This window comes from Lepisma saccharinum, chromosome 1, assembly GCF_977018435.1.
Source record: "Lepisma saccharinum chromosome 1, izLepSacc3.1, whole genome shotgun sequence".
NCBI lineage: Eukaryota > Metazoa > Arthropoda > Insecta > Zygentoma > Lepismatidae > Lepisma > Lepisma saccharinum.
In genome coordinates this window covers 95,092,854-95,108,102 of record NC_139229.1, presented here as the reverse complement: position 1 = coordinate 95,108,102, position 15,249 = coordinate 95,092,854, and the positions used below count along the sequence as shown (strand labels likewise).

At 37.3% G+C, this 15,249-nt stretch overlaps 1 protein-coding gene across 1 annotated transcript in view; it reads right to left on the bottom strand.

Moving 5' to 3' along the window:
* Positions 1-15,249, bottom strand: part of LOC145998384 (NFX1-type zinc finger-containing protein 1-like) — a 61,571-nt gene that overhangs the window by 5,216 nt on the left and 41,106 nt on the right. The window contains exons 9-10 of the mRNA XM_083134791.1: positions 12,628-12,851; positions 6,187-6,461 (exon numbers count right to left, since the gene is read on the bottom strand). Of these exons, the coding sequence (XP_082990917.1) occupies positions 6,187-6,461; positions 12,628-12,851 (499 nt within the window). The remainder of the gene's footprint in view (positions 1-6,186; positions 6,462-12,627; positions 12,852-15,249) is intronic.

The window sequence follows — 15,249 nt, the reverse complement described above, 5'->3', positions numbered from 1 at the left end:
CAAGGAGTGGGAAAAAGGCCAAGGGGATGACCAAGATGTCGGTGGAAGGAGCAGATAGTGGAGAATGTTAAAAGAAGAGGACAAGATTGGAACACCGTGGAAAGAGAGGAGTGGTGGAAGACCAGAAAAAATGGAGAGGCTTGACTTCTATGCCGACCCAGCCAGAGGTAGGAAACAGTGAAGGATGATGAAGACTAGTAGTTTGAAGAACAGCAGCACAGGAAACAAATCCAGTGGAAAACAAAATAAACAGTGATATTCCTCAGCACATACTCAGCAAATACCACAAATACGAGGGTCACTATTTATATTTTGAGCCTAACAATGAAAAAACAGGAATTTGACATTGAAAACTGCTTTATTGTTTTTCGAAGTATTCTCCTTTATGGTCAATATACTTTTGCATTCGTTCGAACCATTTGTCAAAGCAGTTTTTCCAATCTTCTTGAGACACCTCCATAATATGGTTTTTGAACGCATCAAAGGCATCTTCCGCCGACGAAAATCGTTGTTCACGCAATTTATTCTTGACATTCGGGAACAAGAAGAAGTCATTGGGTGCCAAATCAGGACTGTACGGCGGATGACCCATCAATTCGATTTTTTTACTGTTCATAAAGTCGGTTGTTAGACGAGATGTGTGACAGCTGGCATTGTCTTGATGAAGAATGATCCGACGGCGTTTGTTTGTTTTCCATATTTGACCGAAGACCTCTGGCAAACAAATTGTTGTGTACCATTCAGAGTTGATCGTTCTACGTTCCTCTAAAGGCACAGTTGCCACATGACCAGTTTTCCCGAAAAAACAGGCGACCATTTGTTTCGATGTGCTTCGAGCGCGAACAACTTTTGTTGGATTGGGTTCATCTTGAAACACCCATACAGTCGACTGCTGTTTACGTTCCAGCTCATATGCATATATCCATGATTCGTCACCTGTTACAATCTTATATACGTCTTTTGAAGCACCACGATTGTATTTATTGAGCATTTGTTTGCATCAATTGACGCGAGCGTCTTTTTGAGTTTTTGTCAAATTGTGTGGGATCCAACGAGAACATACCTTTCTCACAGCTAAATGATCATGTAATATTTTATATATACTGGTGGAACTAATGCCTATGGTTGCCTCAATCTCACAGTATGTCACATGACGATCTTGCAGTATTAGGTTTTGCACAGCATCAATGTTTTCTTGAACAACAACTGATTTTGGACGACCTTCGTGAATCTCGTCGGTGAGCGAATGGCGGCCACGATTAAATTCGTTATACCAGCATTTCACAGTGGCAAAGGATATAATCCACGTTGAAAATCGTAAAAAATCATCACACGAAAATGTTCACGAGTTAATTCCATTTTATTGTTGTCACGCAATCTCCAAGGCAACATAAACAACACAAATCAAGCTATTGACAAAACATTTGAAGTACGTTATGGTCAATAATGCCAGACGATTCCGTGCAAACGTCAAATCGTGCCTAACTTCAATCAGTGTTGCCAAGGCTCAAAATATAAATAGTGGCCCTCGTACCCATTGACAGCCTTGTGTCATGGTGAATACACACCACCACAAAAGTGTGGGCCCCCACTGCCTTCAGAAAACAAGGGTGTACCTGAGAACCCACATGTGGCAGCCCCACTACTAGGGTGTAGGCTGTGACAGGCCCGATTAGCCGACAACCAAAAACATTAAAAAAATCGAGTAAACAAAGAAGCAAGCCAGACTGAAAATTGTAGATGACACGGGCTACGAATAGGGACAATGAATATTGGAACACTGACAGGAAGGAGTGAAGAAATTGTAGATCTAATGGAGAGAAGAGAAATCGACATCTTTGGAATGAGCGAAACAAAATGGAAAGGAAGAGGACAAAAGAAATTGAGGAAAGACTATAAACTGTACTGGGCAGGTACTGAAGAGGGCAGGAGAAGTGGGGTTGGATTTGTGGTCAGAAGTGGAATATGTGAGGAAGTATAGAGGGTAAATGACAGAATAATAAAACTAAAAATGAATGTACGAGGGTAAGTAATATACATAATTCAAGTGTATGCATCACAAACAGGATGTACAAGGGAGGAGAAAGATGAATTTGAAGAAGACTTGGAAGAACATGAAGGAAAGGAATGGCAAATTGTGATGGGTGATTTTAATGCACAAGTGGGAAGACAGGAAAGGGTATACGGAAATACTTGGATCAGATAGATAAGGGACAGAGGAATGAGGAGGGAAGGATGCTACTGGACTTTTGTAAAAGGAACAGACTGTTAGTAGGTAATAGCTGGTTTAAGAAGAAATATGACAGCCATAAAATCACAACATACAGTTGGAATAATGGACAAAAGTCTGTAATAGATTATATATTGTTAAACAAGGAAGTAAAGAAGAAAATGAACAACATTAAAATAATACCCAGTGAGAACTTAAGACAGTGGCCACAGGCTACTAGTAGGAGATGTGAGGAGATGGAAAATAAAAGATAAAGAGAAGGATAAGAGTGTGGAAATTGAAGGATAAGATGATAAAAGAGAAATATCAAGAAATATTGCAAACAAAAGTGGCAAGAGATGAACCCAAAGGAGTAGAAACAGAATGGATAAAATTTAAAACAGAATTAGTAGAGAGAGCCGAAACGGTATGTGGAAGGACAAGCAAGGAAAGAAAGAAACACCATTGTGGAATCAAAGAACTAGAGAGGCAGTGAAAAACAAAAATGATGCATTTAGAAAATTGTTTAAATGTAAATCACAAAATGCACGAAAAGAGTATGTGGAAAAGAAGAAAGAGGAAGAACAGTAGTAAAGGAGGAAAGAAGAAAGTAGATGGAAGAATGGGCCAAAGTGCTAGAAGAAGATGTAAATGGGAACAAAAAATTATTGTATGGATTAGTGAGAGGAGAAGAGAAAAAGGAGACCGCTGTAAATTAAGGAACGAAAGGGGAAATGTTTTAGAATGGGATGAAGAAATAAGGAGAATGTGGAGAAATCATTTTGAGAAATTACTGAACATGAAAAAAGGAAATGAACATGAAGAAGTGAAGGAAAAAGAAAACAGGAAGGAAAAAAATAATCTCACATGGAAAGAAGTGGAGGAAGCTCTGAAGAGAATATAGAGAGGTAGAGCACATGGAATAGATGAAGTGCCAGTGGAAATTATTCTAGGAACTGCAGTGATTGGTGTGCAGTGGCTGTACAGAGTGTTGAAAACAGTGTGGCAAGAGAGAGAAGTGCCAAGAGATTGGACAAAGGGACTAATAGTTCCCATATTCAGAAGGGTGACAGAAAGGAATGTAAAAACTACAGAGGAATAACACTTATGTGCCACTCAGCAAAGGTGTATGAGAAAATATTAGATAAAAGAATAAGGGAAGTAACAGAGCTGAACATGAGGAACAGTATGGATTTCGAAGAGGCAGATCAACAATAGACCTAATATTCACCATTAGGCAAATGCAGGAAAGAGTATGGTAATGATCTGATTATGGCATTCCTAGATATAGAAAAGGCATATGATAGCATGGACAGAACAAAGATTTGGAAGGCTCTAAGAGAGAAAGGAGTCAAGGAAGAAATAGTGTGCAGAGTGCAGAGCACATACAAGGCCAACCAGAGCTGTGTGAAGACACCTGTGGGAAGAACAGAGTGGTTCGGTATAAGTAATGGACTAAAACAGGGAAGTGCTCTTTCCCCACTGCTCTTCATAATTACAGTGGATGCAATTAACGAAGAGGTAGGGAAGAAGATAGGAGAGGAAGAGATGAAGGCCCTGTTGTTCGCTGATGACTTAGTAATATGGGTAAACAGGGAAGAAGAAGTACAGATAGTTGGAATGAGGAAATCAGAAGAGCAGGAATGAAATTCAGTGCAGAAAAGAGTGAGGTGCTAATAACAACAAGAAACAGAGCCAGAAATGAACCAAGAATTAAGATTGACATGGAAGAGTTGAGGGTAGTGGAGAGCTTCAAATATCTAGGAAGCATAATTGAGAGAAGTGGAAGAATAGATGAGGAGGTAAACAGAAGAGGACAAATGGGTGGTGGACTATATCAAGGTGCTCGAAGATTATGGTGAAAGAAGGTAATATATAACACATACTATGTGCCAATAATTACACATGGAGCAGAGACTTGGACAATGACAGAGACAAATGAAAGATGCAGGCGAGTATATAGGGGAAGATTGAAAGGGATAGAATGAGGAATGAGGAGATCCGACAGACAGTGGGGGTGGTGAAGCTTCAGGACAGAATAGATTAGGCACAGATGATATGGTTCAGACACATGAAGAGTATGGGTGCAGGAAGATAGCCAGTAAGAGCTTTCAATACACAAGGAGTGGGAATAAGGCCAAGGGGGAGACCAAGATGTCGGTGGAAAGAGGAGATAGTGGAGAATGTTAAAAGAAGAGGACAAGATTGAAATACCATGGAAAGAGAGGAGTGGTGGAAGACCAGGAAAAAATTGAGAAGCTTGACTTCTATGCCGACCCAGCCAGATGTAGGAAATGGCAAAGGATGATGATGATTAGTAGTTTGAAGAACAGTAGCACAGGAAGCAAATCAAGTGGGAAACAAAATAATCAATGATCTCCTCAGCACCTCCCTATATTTCTTGTGACTGACTTGTGCTTATTGTGTGAGAAAATTGCCAGAAATTTGGCACCATGTGCTATACACGGCTGGGCACTATTATGAAGGAATACAGTAACCTTCCTCCACAATTATATATGTACCATGCATCAAATTCCTTGCGAGGCTGAGAGATTGGGAGAACTGTGGCAGGCGAGCTAGCGGAGATGCCGACATTTTCGACCAGTAACGTCCCACTTAAGACTTCCCCTACTTGCGTCACCAATCCAACTCAAACTCTCGTTCCACCTCAACAGCACGGACCACTTCCGGAGTGACATGGAATCTTATCTTACGATCCTCTTTCTTTGTTCCATCCCATTTTTTTTAAATGAGGTGGAACGAGAGTTTGAGTTGGATTGGTGACACAAGTAGGGGAAGGCTGAACAGTGTAGGAGGGGAATTAACCTTCACGACTTCTAGGTCAAGAATAGACCGTCAGAGCAAGCAGAACAAGGGAATGTGTTTAGTCAATTTAATAGGATCACACGTAAATGAGGTTTTACGGAGAATGGGGAACACCTTATAGCAAGATTTTTAACTGGGGGATTTTAAATGAATGGTGACCAGTTTTTAACAATCGTTTTTCAACCAAACCTTTTAACCTAATCCTTTTAACACTCTTGACGCAGTATAAAATGATTTGTGCCTAGAAGAAAAAGAACCTGAAGAAGGGGGCAGTCGAAACCCCGAAACGTAGTTTCAAAATTCTATACTCACTCACGTACGTAAGACTATTTTGTACAAATTTTGTATAGATTATATTATACAGTGAGTAACTCGCACAACACGTAAATATGTAAACTTTAATACAGTAAATCTATTATGTAAATAATTTATACAAATGGAGTTATTTAATTCTAGTTTTAGGTAACCAATTTTGGAATAATCCTGTATATTATATTATTACAAAGTCTAACAGTGTCAAATTGCAATTGATCTTCAAAACAAAAAGCATGCAGAGTATTAGATATTCGTATATCTTATGGACATAATCAAATTATAAAAAAACCCACCAGGATAACACTCACTACTGAAATGGTTACAGTACTAATCTGCCTTTTGACTTAATAAAATTAGAGAAGATTCAGAATTTAATGTCCAACAACACAGTACAACTAATAAAAGTTAACTTTCCAACAAACCATAGCATAACAATAAGATGTGAAATAGAATGTAGAAATATTAATGAAGAAAATATAAAAAAATATATCTTGAAAATAAGAATAGACACAAGTGTAGCACTCTGATACCACAGAAAAATTTGGGAAACTGTACTGTAATGCTGATCAAACTACAAATAAATGTGTGATGAAAGGAACGTGTGTTCCCCCAAAATATTACATAAAAAAAAAACATGTTTAAATGCTTGTAATAACCGTAAATTGCAAGAGGAATAGTTCTACAATGCATGCATGCAATGCAAACATACAAGAAGAATTATACTACTCGATTTATTACAATATGCTGTAAATAACGGTTTCTTTGTACTAGTGCTTTATGCCATTTGCTGTTTTCAGCACATAAATAACAACCAATGTAAATGAAAATATACTTACCAGAACTTTGTGGAATATTCTTTATCATAGATTTTATATCCTCTTGCTTCTCTGAAATCTTGGACATTTCACCAAACATTTTCATTTTTATTTCATGTAGATCAGCATACAGCATCTTGATCTCGTTTCCATATCGAAAATTTCTTGTAATGGTGGTCTTACACCTTGGACATGTTTTTAATCTTATTTCCTCGTGTTCCTCATCTGAATGAGTCAACCAATACTCAAGTCCTTTTGCTTCTATGGTGTGCCCACAATCTTCCAAGTATACAAATCTATAATAGGAATTATAATGAATATAAAGACAATGGAACCCCAATTTTACATTCCCTGGCTTTACATTTTCCTGCATTACACATTTAATCTTCATGATTCCAACAGAGAAAAATGCTATGAAATTTCCCCGATTTTACATTTTCCCGCATTTTAAGTTTTTTCATTTGGTCCACTGAAAAACATTACTTACTTAAAAAAAATATATAACCAAAAACTTACATACAAAGAGCTTCACAAACGTATCACCAATAATACAGAAAATTATATATGAAGCCCCTCATTTAATTAAAAAAAATAGTGACATATGAGAAAGCAATTAATAATGCTTTCAACTGTATTTTCTACATACTTTAATTATCTGTTCTTAAACAATGAAAAAACTAGTCAGCCTTTCAATCTGAACCATGAGCTCTGACATGGTTAATTTACTGATTCATTTTATCTCGTTTTCTGTTCCTTTTGGCTAATTGTAAAGATGGGGATGGTTGATGATATTATGAAATTGATGATGAGACAAAAATAACACCCTTGCCTAGGCTTGGATTCAAACCAAGGATCCCTGGCATCACAGCACAACGTGCTAACCACTTTGCCACAGAGGCCAGCCAGCCAGTGACGTGCACTGAGGAGTAGCTAGTCTAGCAGAGATAGATCAATCAATCTCACATCTCGAATTATATTCAAATCACATTATTTATTGTCTTGTTAAAGCCACAGTTCATATGCAACACTTTCTTTTCCACGTGCTTCTCGTCCATCGGTGTGATCCGTGGGCAAAGCTGGCTGGATACCCTAGCTCGCTCTTCCTCCACCTGACCAGTTTCCAGGTAGAAACGGCCGGCCCAAGGAAAAGGAATATTTCTACCTCTACCTCCCTTGCCCCCTTGCTGCAATGGTTGAAAGCCCAGGCTTTCAGGTCCCCCAGTCTATCTCCTAAAGGACAGATAGGGGATTGGTTTCTCATAGATTGTTTTGTAAATCTTCTAAAGAACTCAGGGTAAAATTTTCTGCAGTACTTATGTTCTCTGTATTTACACAACCTTTTACATGTTGTACAATATGTACCTATGTATAATATGGGATGTAGTTTTATTATTTATGAAATGGGAATGTGTTATGTGCAGACAATAATGTTATGCTTTCTTTCTTTTTCAAATATGGAATATATAATGATTAAATTACAAATATGTGCTCAGGCTCTCTCTCACTCTGGTTTTAGTAGTGTTTTATTTAAATATACTACTCTTGGCCTCTAACAGTCATAAATACGGATGTATTTATTTGGGCAAGAGAACACGTGTTCATATTGTTGTTGGTTTGGTTTATTTTACTTCGCATTTCTGCCACCTTTGGTTATCGCAAAAATGAGGATGAGTGATGATATGATGAAATTGATGAAGGGACCTCATATGTACAATCCAGGCCAGGATTCGAACCCATGATGAGTGCGCATTCTTGTCCTATGTGTTGCAGTGTATAATGAAATAATTTGGAATGAAAAATGTATCTCAGAAATCAAAAAGTCAAATGAATATCATATCAAAAAAAAGTGTTGTGTTTTGTTACCTGTTTTGTTTCTGTGCACTTAAAACACCAAATCAACCAACCGTGGGGGAGTGGTTATCACAGCACGCTACAACACCAGGAGTTCCGGGTTCGAACTCCGACCTGGGCATGGGTGTTCTTTGTGTTTGTCCCTTCATTAATTTTATCGCATCATCTTCGCAATTAACCAAATGTGACAAAAAAGCGATGCTAAGTAACAAAAATGAAATCAAATCATTGATTGATTGCTCAATTTGGTTTATTTTACTTCGCTTTTCCGTCACTTTTGGTACGATAAAATTGATGAAGGGACACACAAAGAATACCCATGGCCAAGCTGAGATTCGAACCCAGGATCTTTGGCTTAGAGTCAAATCAAATTGTTTTTTATTTTCAAATGTGGGTGGGGGTTACGTGTACTTTCTTTTAGTACTCATTCATAATTTTGCAATCTTTTCCTATTATTGACATTCTTCTTTTTTTTTAGGAATACTGGGCCCTAAAGGGGGAGGGGTGTGACCCACACCGACCCCCCCCCCCCCCATCCTCTTGAGCACGCCACTAACGTCACCGCATGTCACTGCAGCCAGCACTAATATGGTTAAGTTAATTTTAAAAATTCATCCTTTCTTTCAGATAAAGAGTTGATTTTGAGATCAGTTCAATGTGGAGATTTAAGGTCATCTGTTTTGATTCTTGGAAAAGGTCTGACCTCAAATACCTAATAATAATTTGACTGATGCATATGGTTAGAAGTTCTACAATTTGATTTTTATTTTGATTGTTATTTAGCATTGTTTTTCTACCACTTTTGGCTAATCGTGACAATGAGGATAAGTGATGTTATGATGATGGAAACACTCAGAACACCCATGCTTAGGCAGTGATTCAAACGTGGGTAAGATCTTTAATTGTTAATGTGGATCTTAATTGCTTTAATTTTTTCAATGCACGAAAGGTGAAACGTTCCTGAGTGGTTAGTGGAATGCTTAGGTACACGTGAAAACATGGATAGACACAATAAAATACTTCTGAACATAAAAATACAAACGAAGTTTAATAAACTTTCAACATGTGTACAACATGGTGCCAGAATAATCTGAAACTAACTCTTATCTGATCAACAGCAGACTGTGGAATACATTTGTTCTTCTTCCTCGGAGCTATATGATTATACATAACATTATGCTCAATCACAACACAAGGATTTGAAACAGATAAAAGCATAAATTTTAATGAACTTAGCCACCTAAACAACGTATCAATATAAATTCAGAAAAATTCACTTCCAGCCTTAAGCAAAACTTTCCATATTGCATTTTAAGAATATATAAACAAAAATCAAAGTTAATTAAAATTCACTGAGGTTGATATAGGTGGAACAAGGTATTTATAATGTAAAAATTCCAGAGGTTAACACTCATCATTTGATCACTATGTACATTGGAATGAACTACTACAGATCTTTCTCATTAAAGGAGCACGAATTGTTGAAAGATTACTCAACAATCTCAAACAAAGGGAAATATCTCTTGTGTGTACCAAGTGATTTTTCCCCAAAGTTTTACTAAGGTAGGTTTAAAGCTTGCCTTCTTGAAACTTTTTTGCATTTTTATTATTGCCATTTTGACTAATTGTGACAATGAAAATGGGTGATGACAGATGAAAGAACACTCACCAAGTACACCCATACCCAGGTGCTCTGTCACTCATTCAATAAGCTGTGAAAGAGTAGTTTAAACGAGATTGAAAAACGTAAAGAGATTACCAAATGTGGAAATACACAGTTCTTTGAGGAGTGCTCTGGTATTACTTTGAGCTAAATCAGTTGAAGTGTTTCGGGGCCTCCCTGATGGCGCAGTGGTAGCGTCATCGCCTTGTCCCGAGTTCAATACTCGGTGGAGGCACATTGTGGTTCGGATCCCACTTTAAACTGTAGGTCCAGTCCCGATTAGCCTTACTGTGCATAAAGTGGACTTAAAACACCAAATCAATCAATCAAGTTGAAGTGTTTCAGTTTGGAGAATGAAAAATTATTTTTTCTCATGTTATGCCCACATTTTCATAGTTAAAGTTTCTTATTGATATTGAAGCAAGGACAAAAGGCAGCACAGAACTGAAATATTTGCAAGAATAACTGAATGCAGAAAATCTTGTTTTGGGAAGCAAAGTCACCATCGTGACTACTGAAAATTAAATTAAATTTTCTTTCAATAACTTTCTTTTCGTGGGGGGAGAGGGGGGGGGGTAATCTCTTACAAATTTAATCCTTCATTGATAGAGTATCATGGCTGGTATATGTGTGAGCACAGTACCCACATATGAATTTCATGGTTTGTGTCTTTTTCTCGAGAGCTTTTTAGATTCATCGGATTAAAAGTTGTTTATATATAGTTACTGCTAAAGACGTATCACAACTTATTCGTGGGCCTCCCAGATGGCGCAGTGGTAGCGTCGTCGCCTTGTAATCAAGGGGTCCCGGGTTCGATACCCGGTGGAGGCACAAGTGGTTCGGATTCCACTTTAAGCTGTAGGTCCAGTCCCGATTAGCCTTAGTGTGCATAAAGTGGACTTAAAACACTAAATCAACCAACAACTTATTCGTTACATAATAACAAAATTATATTCTTGCATTGCATATAACTGACTGCATTTTATAAGAAACAAATTATCAAGAAAAAGTAACCTTTTTTTAAAAAAAAAAAAACTTTTGATGTTAACTAATTTGCAAAGCATTCACAGATAAGTTCCATACCTCATTATTTTGTTATGAGAAGGGATGTATAACACATGTAGTATTATCACACCCAATGTATTGAGTAGAAAGGACAAGTCCATTAAACACTTTGTCCAGGTCTTCTCCTTCTGCATGACATGGTTCATGGAACTATGCTAGGGTTCTTCATTTGTGCTAAACATCAGTTTCCAAAGTTAACTTAGTGAGACATATCAGTAATAAGTGAGTGAAGACAAATACCAAAATAATATTTAACCAAATATTTAAAACAGAAAATAATGAAAGAACATGGACTCAAGCAGCACAGAAATAATAAAATAATCTAAAGAAGATGGTTATGTGGTTTTATACATGCAAGCATGGTGCTCGGAGGCATGGACTATTATCAAAATGGTGTGTTTGCTCTCACTGAGAGAAGTGCAGCAACCAACAATTATATCGTTTGGATGCAGACATTGCAAATGACAGCTACACAAGACTAGAAAGTGATACCATAATCCATGGAAAACTTACATTAAAGTGTATACCAGTGAAGGGTTAATAGACGAGATGTCACTCTGCTGAGTGTGGCATCATCACAATATAAGGGAAATGGGAAGGGGGGGATATAAAATATATATATATATGTCAAATGAAAACCGAACACCCACCATAAAACACATTCCTCGCAAAAGTTGGCAACACTGTTGTTACGTATCGATACTGCCATCTGTAGGGTAGGAGAAATGCATAGTGAAAATGCACAGGTCCACACAGTTGATTCGTTATTGCTCAGGAGGTGAGCGTAGTGAAAAGTGTGTTCGTCCAGCATTGGAAATGGAGGCAAGCAAAGAAGAGCAGAGAGGTGTGGTTCGTTTCTTGGTGACTGAGGGTGCTGGAACACGCGAAATTCATCGTCGCATGTCTGCAGTGTATGGTGAACACTGCATGTCCCTGACAAGTGTGCATGAGTGTCAGAAGAGATTCCGCGAAGGACGCACATCACTGCAAGACGATCCGCGCCCGGGACGGACCCATAGAGCCATTATGCCTGCTGTGATTACAAGGATCGATGGTCTGATCCAGGAAGACCGACGAATCACAGAGTAAGAAATTCGTGGGTTCCGCATCAACGGACGGAGGGACAAAAGATTGACAGAATGACTGCATGTCTGAGTCATTTGCAGCGGTACCACGAGGAAGAGTATGCATTTCTGTCACGTATCGTCACAGGGGACGAAACGTGGTGCCACCATTTTGAGCCCGAGAGTAAACGGCAAAGCCAACAATGGAAACACATCGAATCTCCCCCGCCAAAGAAATCCAAGGCTGTTTATATGAGTTCCGGTAAGGTCATGCTGAGCTGACTGCAAGGGCCCTCTGTTTGTCAACTTCCTAGAGCGTGGAGTCACAATCAATGCGCAGCGCTATGCATACTCGTTGCAGAAACTGCAACGTGCCATAAAGTCAAAACGCCCTGGAATGCTGTCAGACGGAATCATCCTCTTGCATGATAACGCCCATCCCCATACTGCCAATCTGGTGAGGGATAAGCTTCAGACATTTGGCTGGGAAACGCTTGAACATCCTTCATACAGCCCCGATATTTCCCTTTGTGACTTCCACATTTTTGGTGACCTGAAGAAAGACATTCGTGGACGTCGGTTTCATTCGGACGAGAAGTGCAACAGTGGGTGAGGTTGTGGATCCGTCAGCGACCTACCTCTTTCTTCAAGACTGGAATTGATCGTCTCGTCTCCCAGTGGGATAAATGTCTTAACACTTTTGGCAATTACTTTTGAATAAAACAAAGTCCATTGTCATTTTGTAACGGGTGTTCGGTTTTCATTTGACTGCCCCTCATATATATTTATATAAATATACACACACACACACACACTCACCTTGAGTCTTCTTCACCTTCCATTCCATATAAGAAGAACTCTTCTGTAAGTGCGTGGGTATCGCAAATTCTACACAGTGGTGGGCACATTTCTCCACAATAGCCAACACAAGGATGTCCACATTTCAGCTGCTTCTTACAAGGCTCATCGCAAGGGGGTCTGTCACATATCTCATAGCACTTCTTAGTGCATTTACTGTGCTCACATTCCCACTCACAGCTTTTCTGTAAAAGGAGAAGATATATAAATTATACTGTTGATATAACACATCAACTATAAAAGGAAAATTGATTTTTCGTTATTGAAAAAAATATTAAAACTACAATTTCAATTTCATTTTATTTCTGGAGATGCTTGACCAAAGGATATGGAAAATGTCAAATAGGTTGCATACAAGGTCTGTCTGGAAAGTTTGCAAACTTTGCAAGTCTACGTTGTTTATACTTAACTAGAGGCTGTCAGTTTTGTCACCTTCAAAGTAGTTTCCTCCTGAGTCTATTCACCAAATCCATAACTTCTGGCATGAAAGGCTTGCTTCCTGTAATGCTTCTTTTTCGATGCTGCGGAGTTCCTCAAAGGAAATTTTTCTCAATGGTGTGTATGAATTCAAAACGGCGACTTTGGAAAGTGGTTTTTAATTTGGGGAGCAGTGCTAAGTGTTTAAATATGGAGCTTGGGAACCAAGTTGAATTGAATTCTTGGCCAAAAACTCTCTTATAGTTGTGTCAGCTTTTGATTTTCTTGACAACAGTCGGTCAGAATCTCATGACCCAGTTTTCAGATGTTAACCTCTTAAGCTACTTCTCAAACTGTCAGGAGACCGTTGATTAATTTTATCTACAGTTGAATCAGTTTTTGATGTTGACGGTCTTCCTGAACAGGAATCATCTTCAACAGAAGTACAGCCTTTCTTAAAATGTTTCAGGGCCTCCCGGATGTGAAGCAAGCCTTTTACTTGAACTTCAACAAAACATCCTAGTATTCACCTTATGAAATAGCAATTAGAATTTTGATAACTTCAATGAAACTTGGACGTCACTATTTAAAATTTCCATATATTTTATCACTTATTGATCTACTATCTTTTGTTTCTTTATCATTGCTATGGTCAAAATGTATATAGAAATTATACATGATAATTTTACATTACCAATATTGTGATCATAATTAATTATACATCACATTTTACTAACATAACAAAATAGAAATTCATAACAACACAAATATACAATAAATAATCAATTAAATAAATGTGAATAAAAATATCAGAGATTTATATAAAGGTATAAATGAGTTTAGAAAGGGGTGGCAACCTAAAGTAAACTTGATAAAAGATAAAGACGGTGATTTTCTAGCTGACCCAAGCGATATTCTAAATAGATGGAAGAACTACTTTAATGACCTTTTAAATGTCCATGTAGGAGATAAATCAGAAGTAAATGAAGTCCACACAGCAGAACCTTTAGTTCCAGAACCTAACTTGACTGAAGTTAAGGATGCTATTAAAAGGCTAAAGAATAACAAAGCACCTGGCATTGATTTAATACCAGCTGAGTTAATTAAATATGGTGGAAATTCCTTAATATGTCAAATTCATAAATTAATTTGTTTAATATGGAATAAAGAAGAAATCCCTCAACAGTGGAAAGAATCCATAATTGTTGCTGTGTTTAAAAAAGGTGATAAAATGAACTGCAATAATTACCGTGGAATTTCTCTACTCTCAACAACATATAAAATATTATCTAACATTCTTTTAACAAGACTAACCCCATATGCTAATAAAATTATAGGTGATTATCAATGTGGATTTAAACGTAACAGATCAACTACAGATCAAATTTTTCACATCAGACAGACACTTGAAAAAAAGTGGGAATATAATCAAAATGTCCATCAGCTATTCATTGATTTCAAAAAAGCATATGATTGTCAAAAGAGATAAATTATATAATATATTAGTAGAGTTTGGAATACCTAAGAAACTTGTTAGTATGATAAAAATATGCACCAGTGAAACAGAAAGTAAAATTCGTGTGGGTATTAATATGTCTGACAAATTTACAATTCATGATGGGTTAAAACAAGGAGATGCATTATCTCCATTGCTCTTTAATTTTGCCTTAGAATATGCTGTTAGGAAGGTAAAAGAAACTAAAGAAGGTCTAAAATTAAATGGTGTGACTCAGTTGTTAGCATATGCAGATGATGTAGACTTACTGGGGGATGATGTGAATACAATTAAGAATAATGCTAAAATATTTTTCAAAACTGCTAAAGAGATAGGTTTGGAAGTTAACAAAGAGAAAACTAAATATATGCTTACAGGCCGAAACCAAATGTTAGGTAATAATCAAAATCTAATTATTGATAACAACTCGTTTGAACCAGTTTCCAAATTCAAATACTTAGGAGTAATATTAACAAATGAAAATTATATTAAAGAGGAAATAAAAAGTAGGCTTAATTCAGGAAATGCATGTTACTTCTCTCTTCATAAACTTTTGTCTTCTCGTTTAATATCTAAGAAACTAAAAGTTAAAATATACAAAACAGTAATTTTGCCTGTAGTATTATATGGATGTGAAACTTGGTCCCTTACATTGAAAGAGGAACATAAAT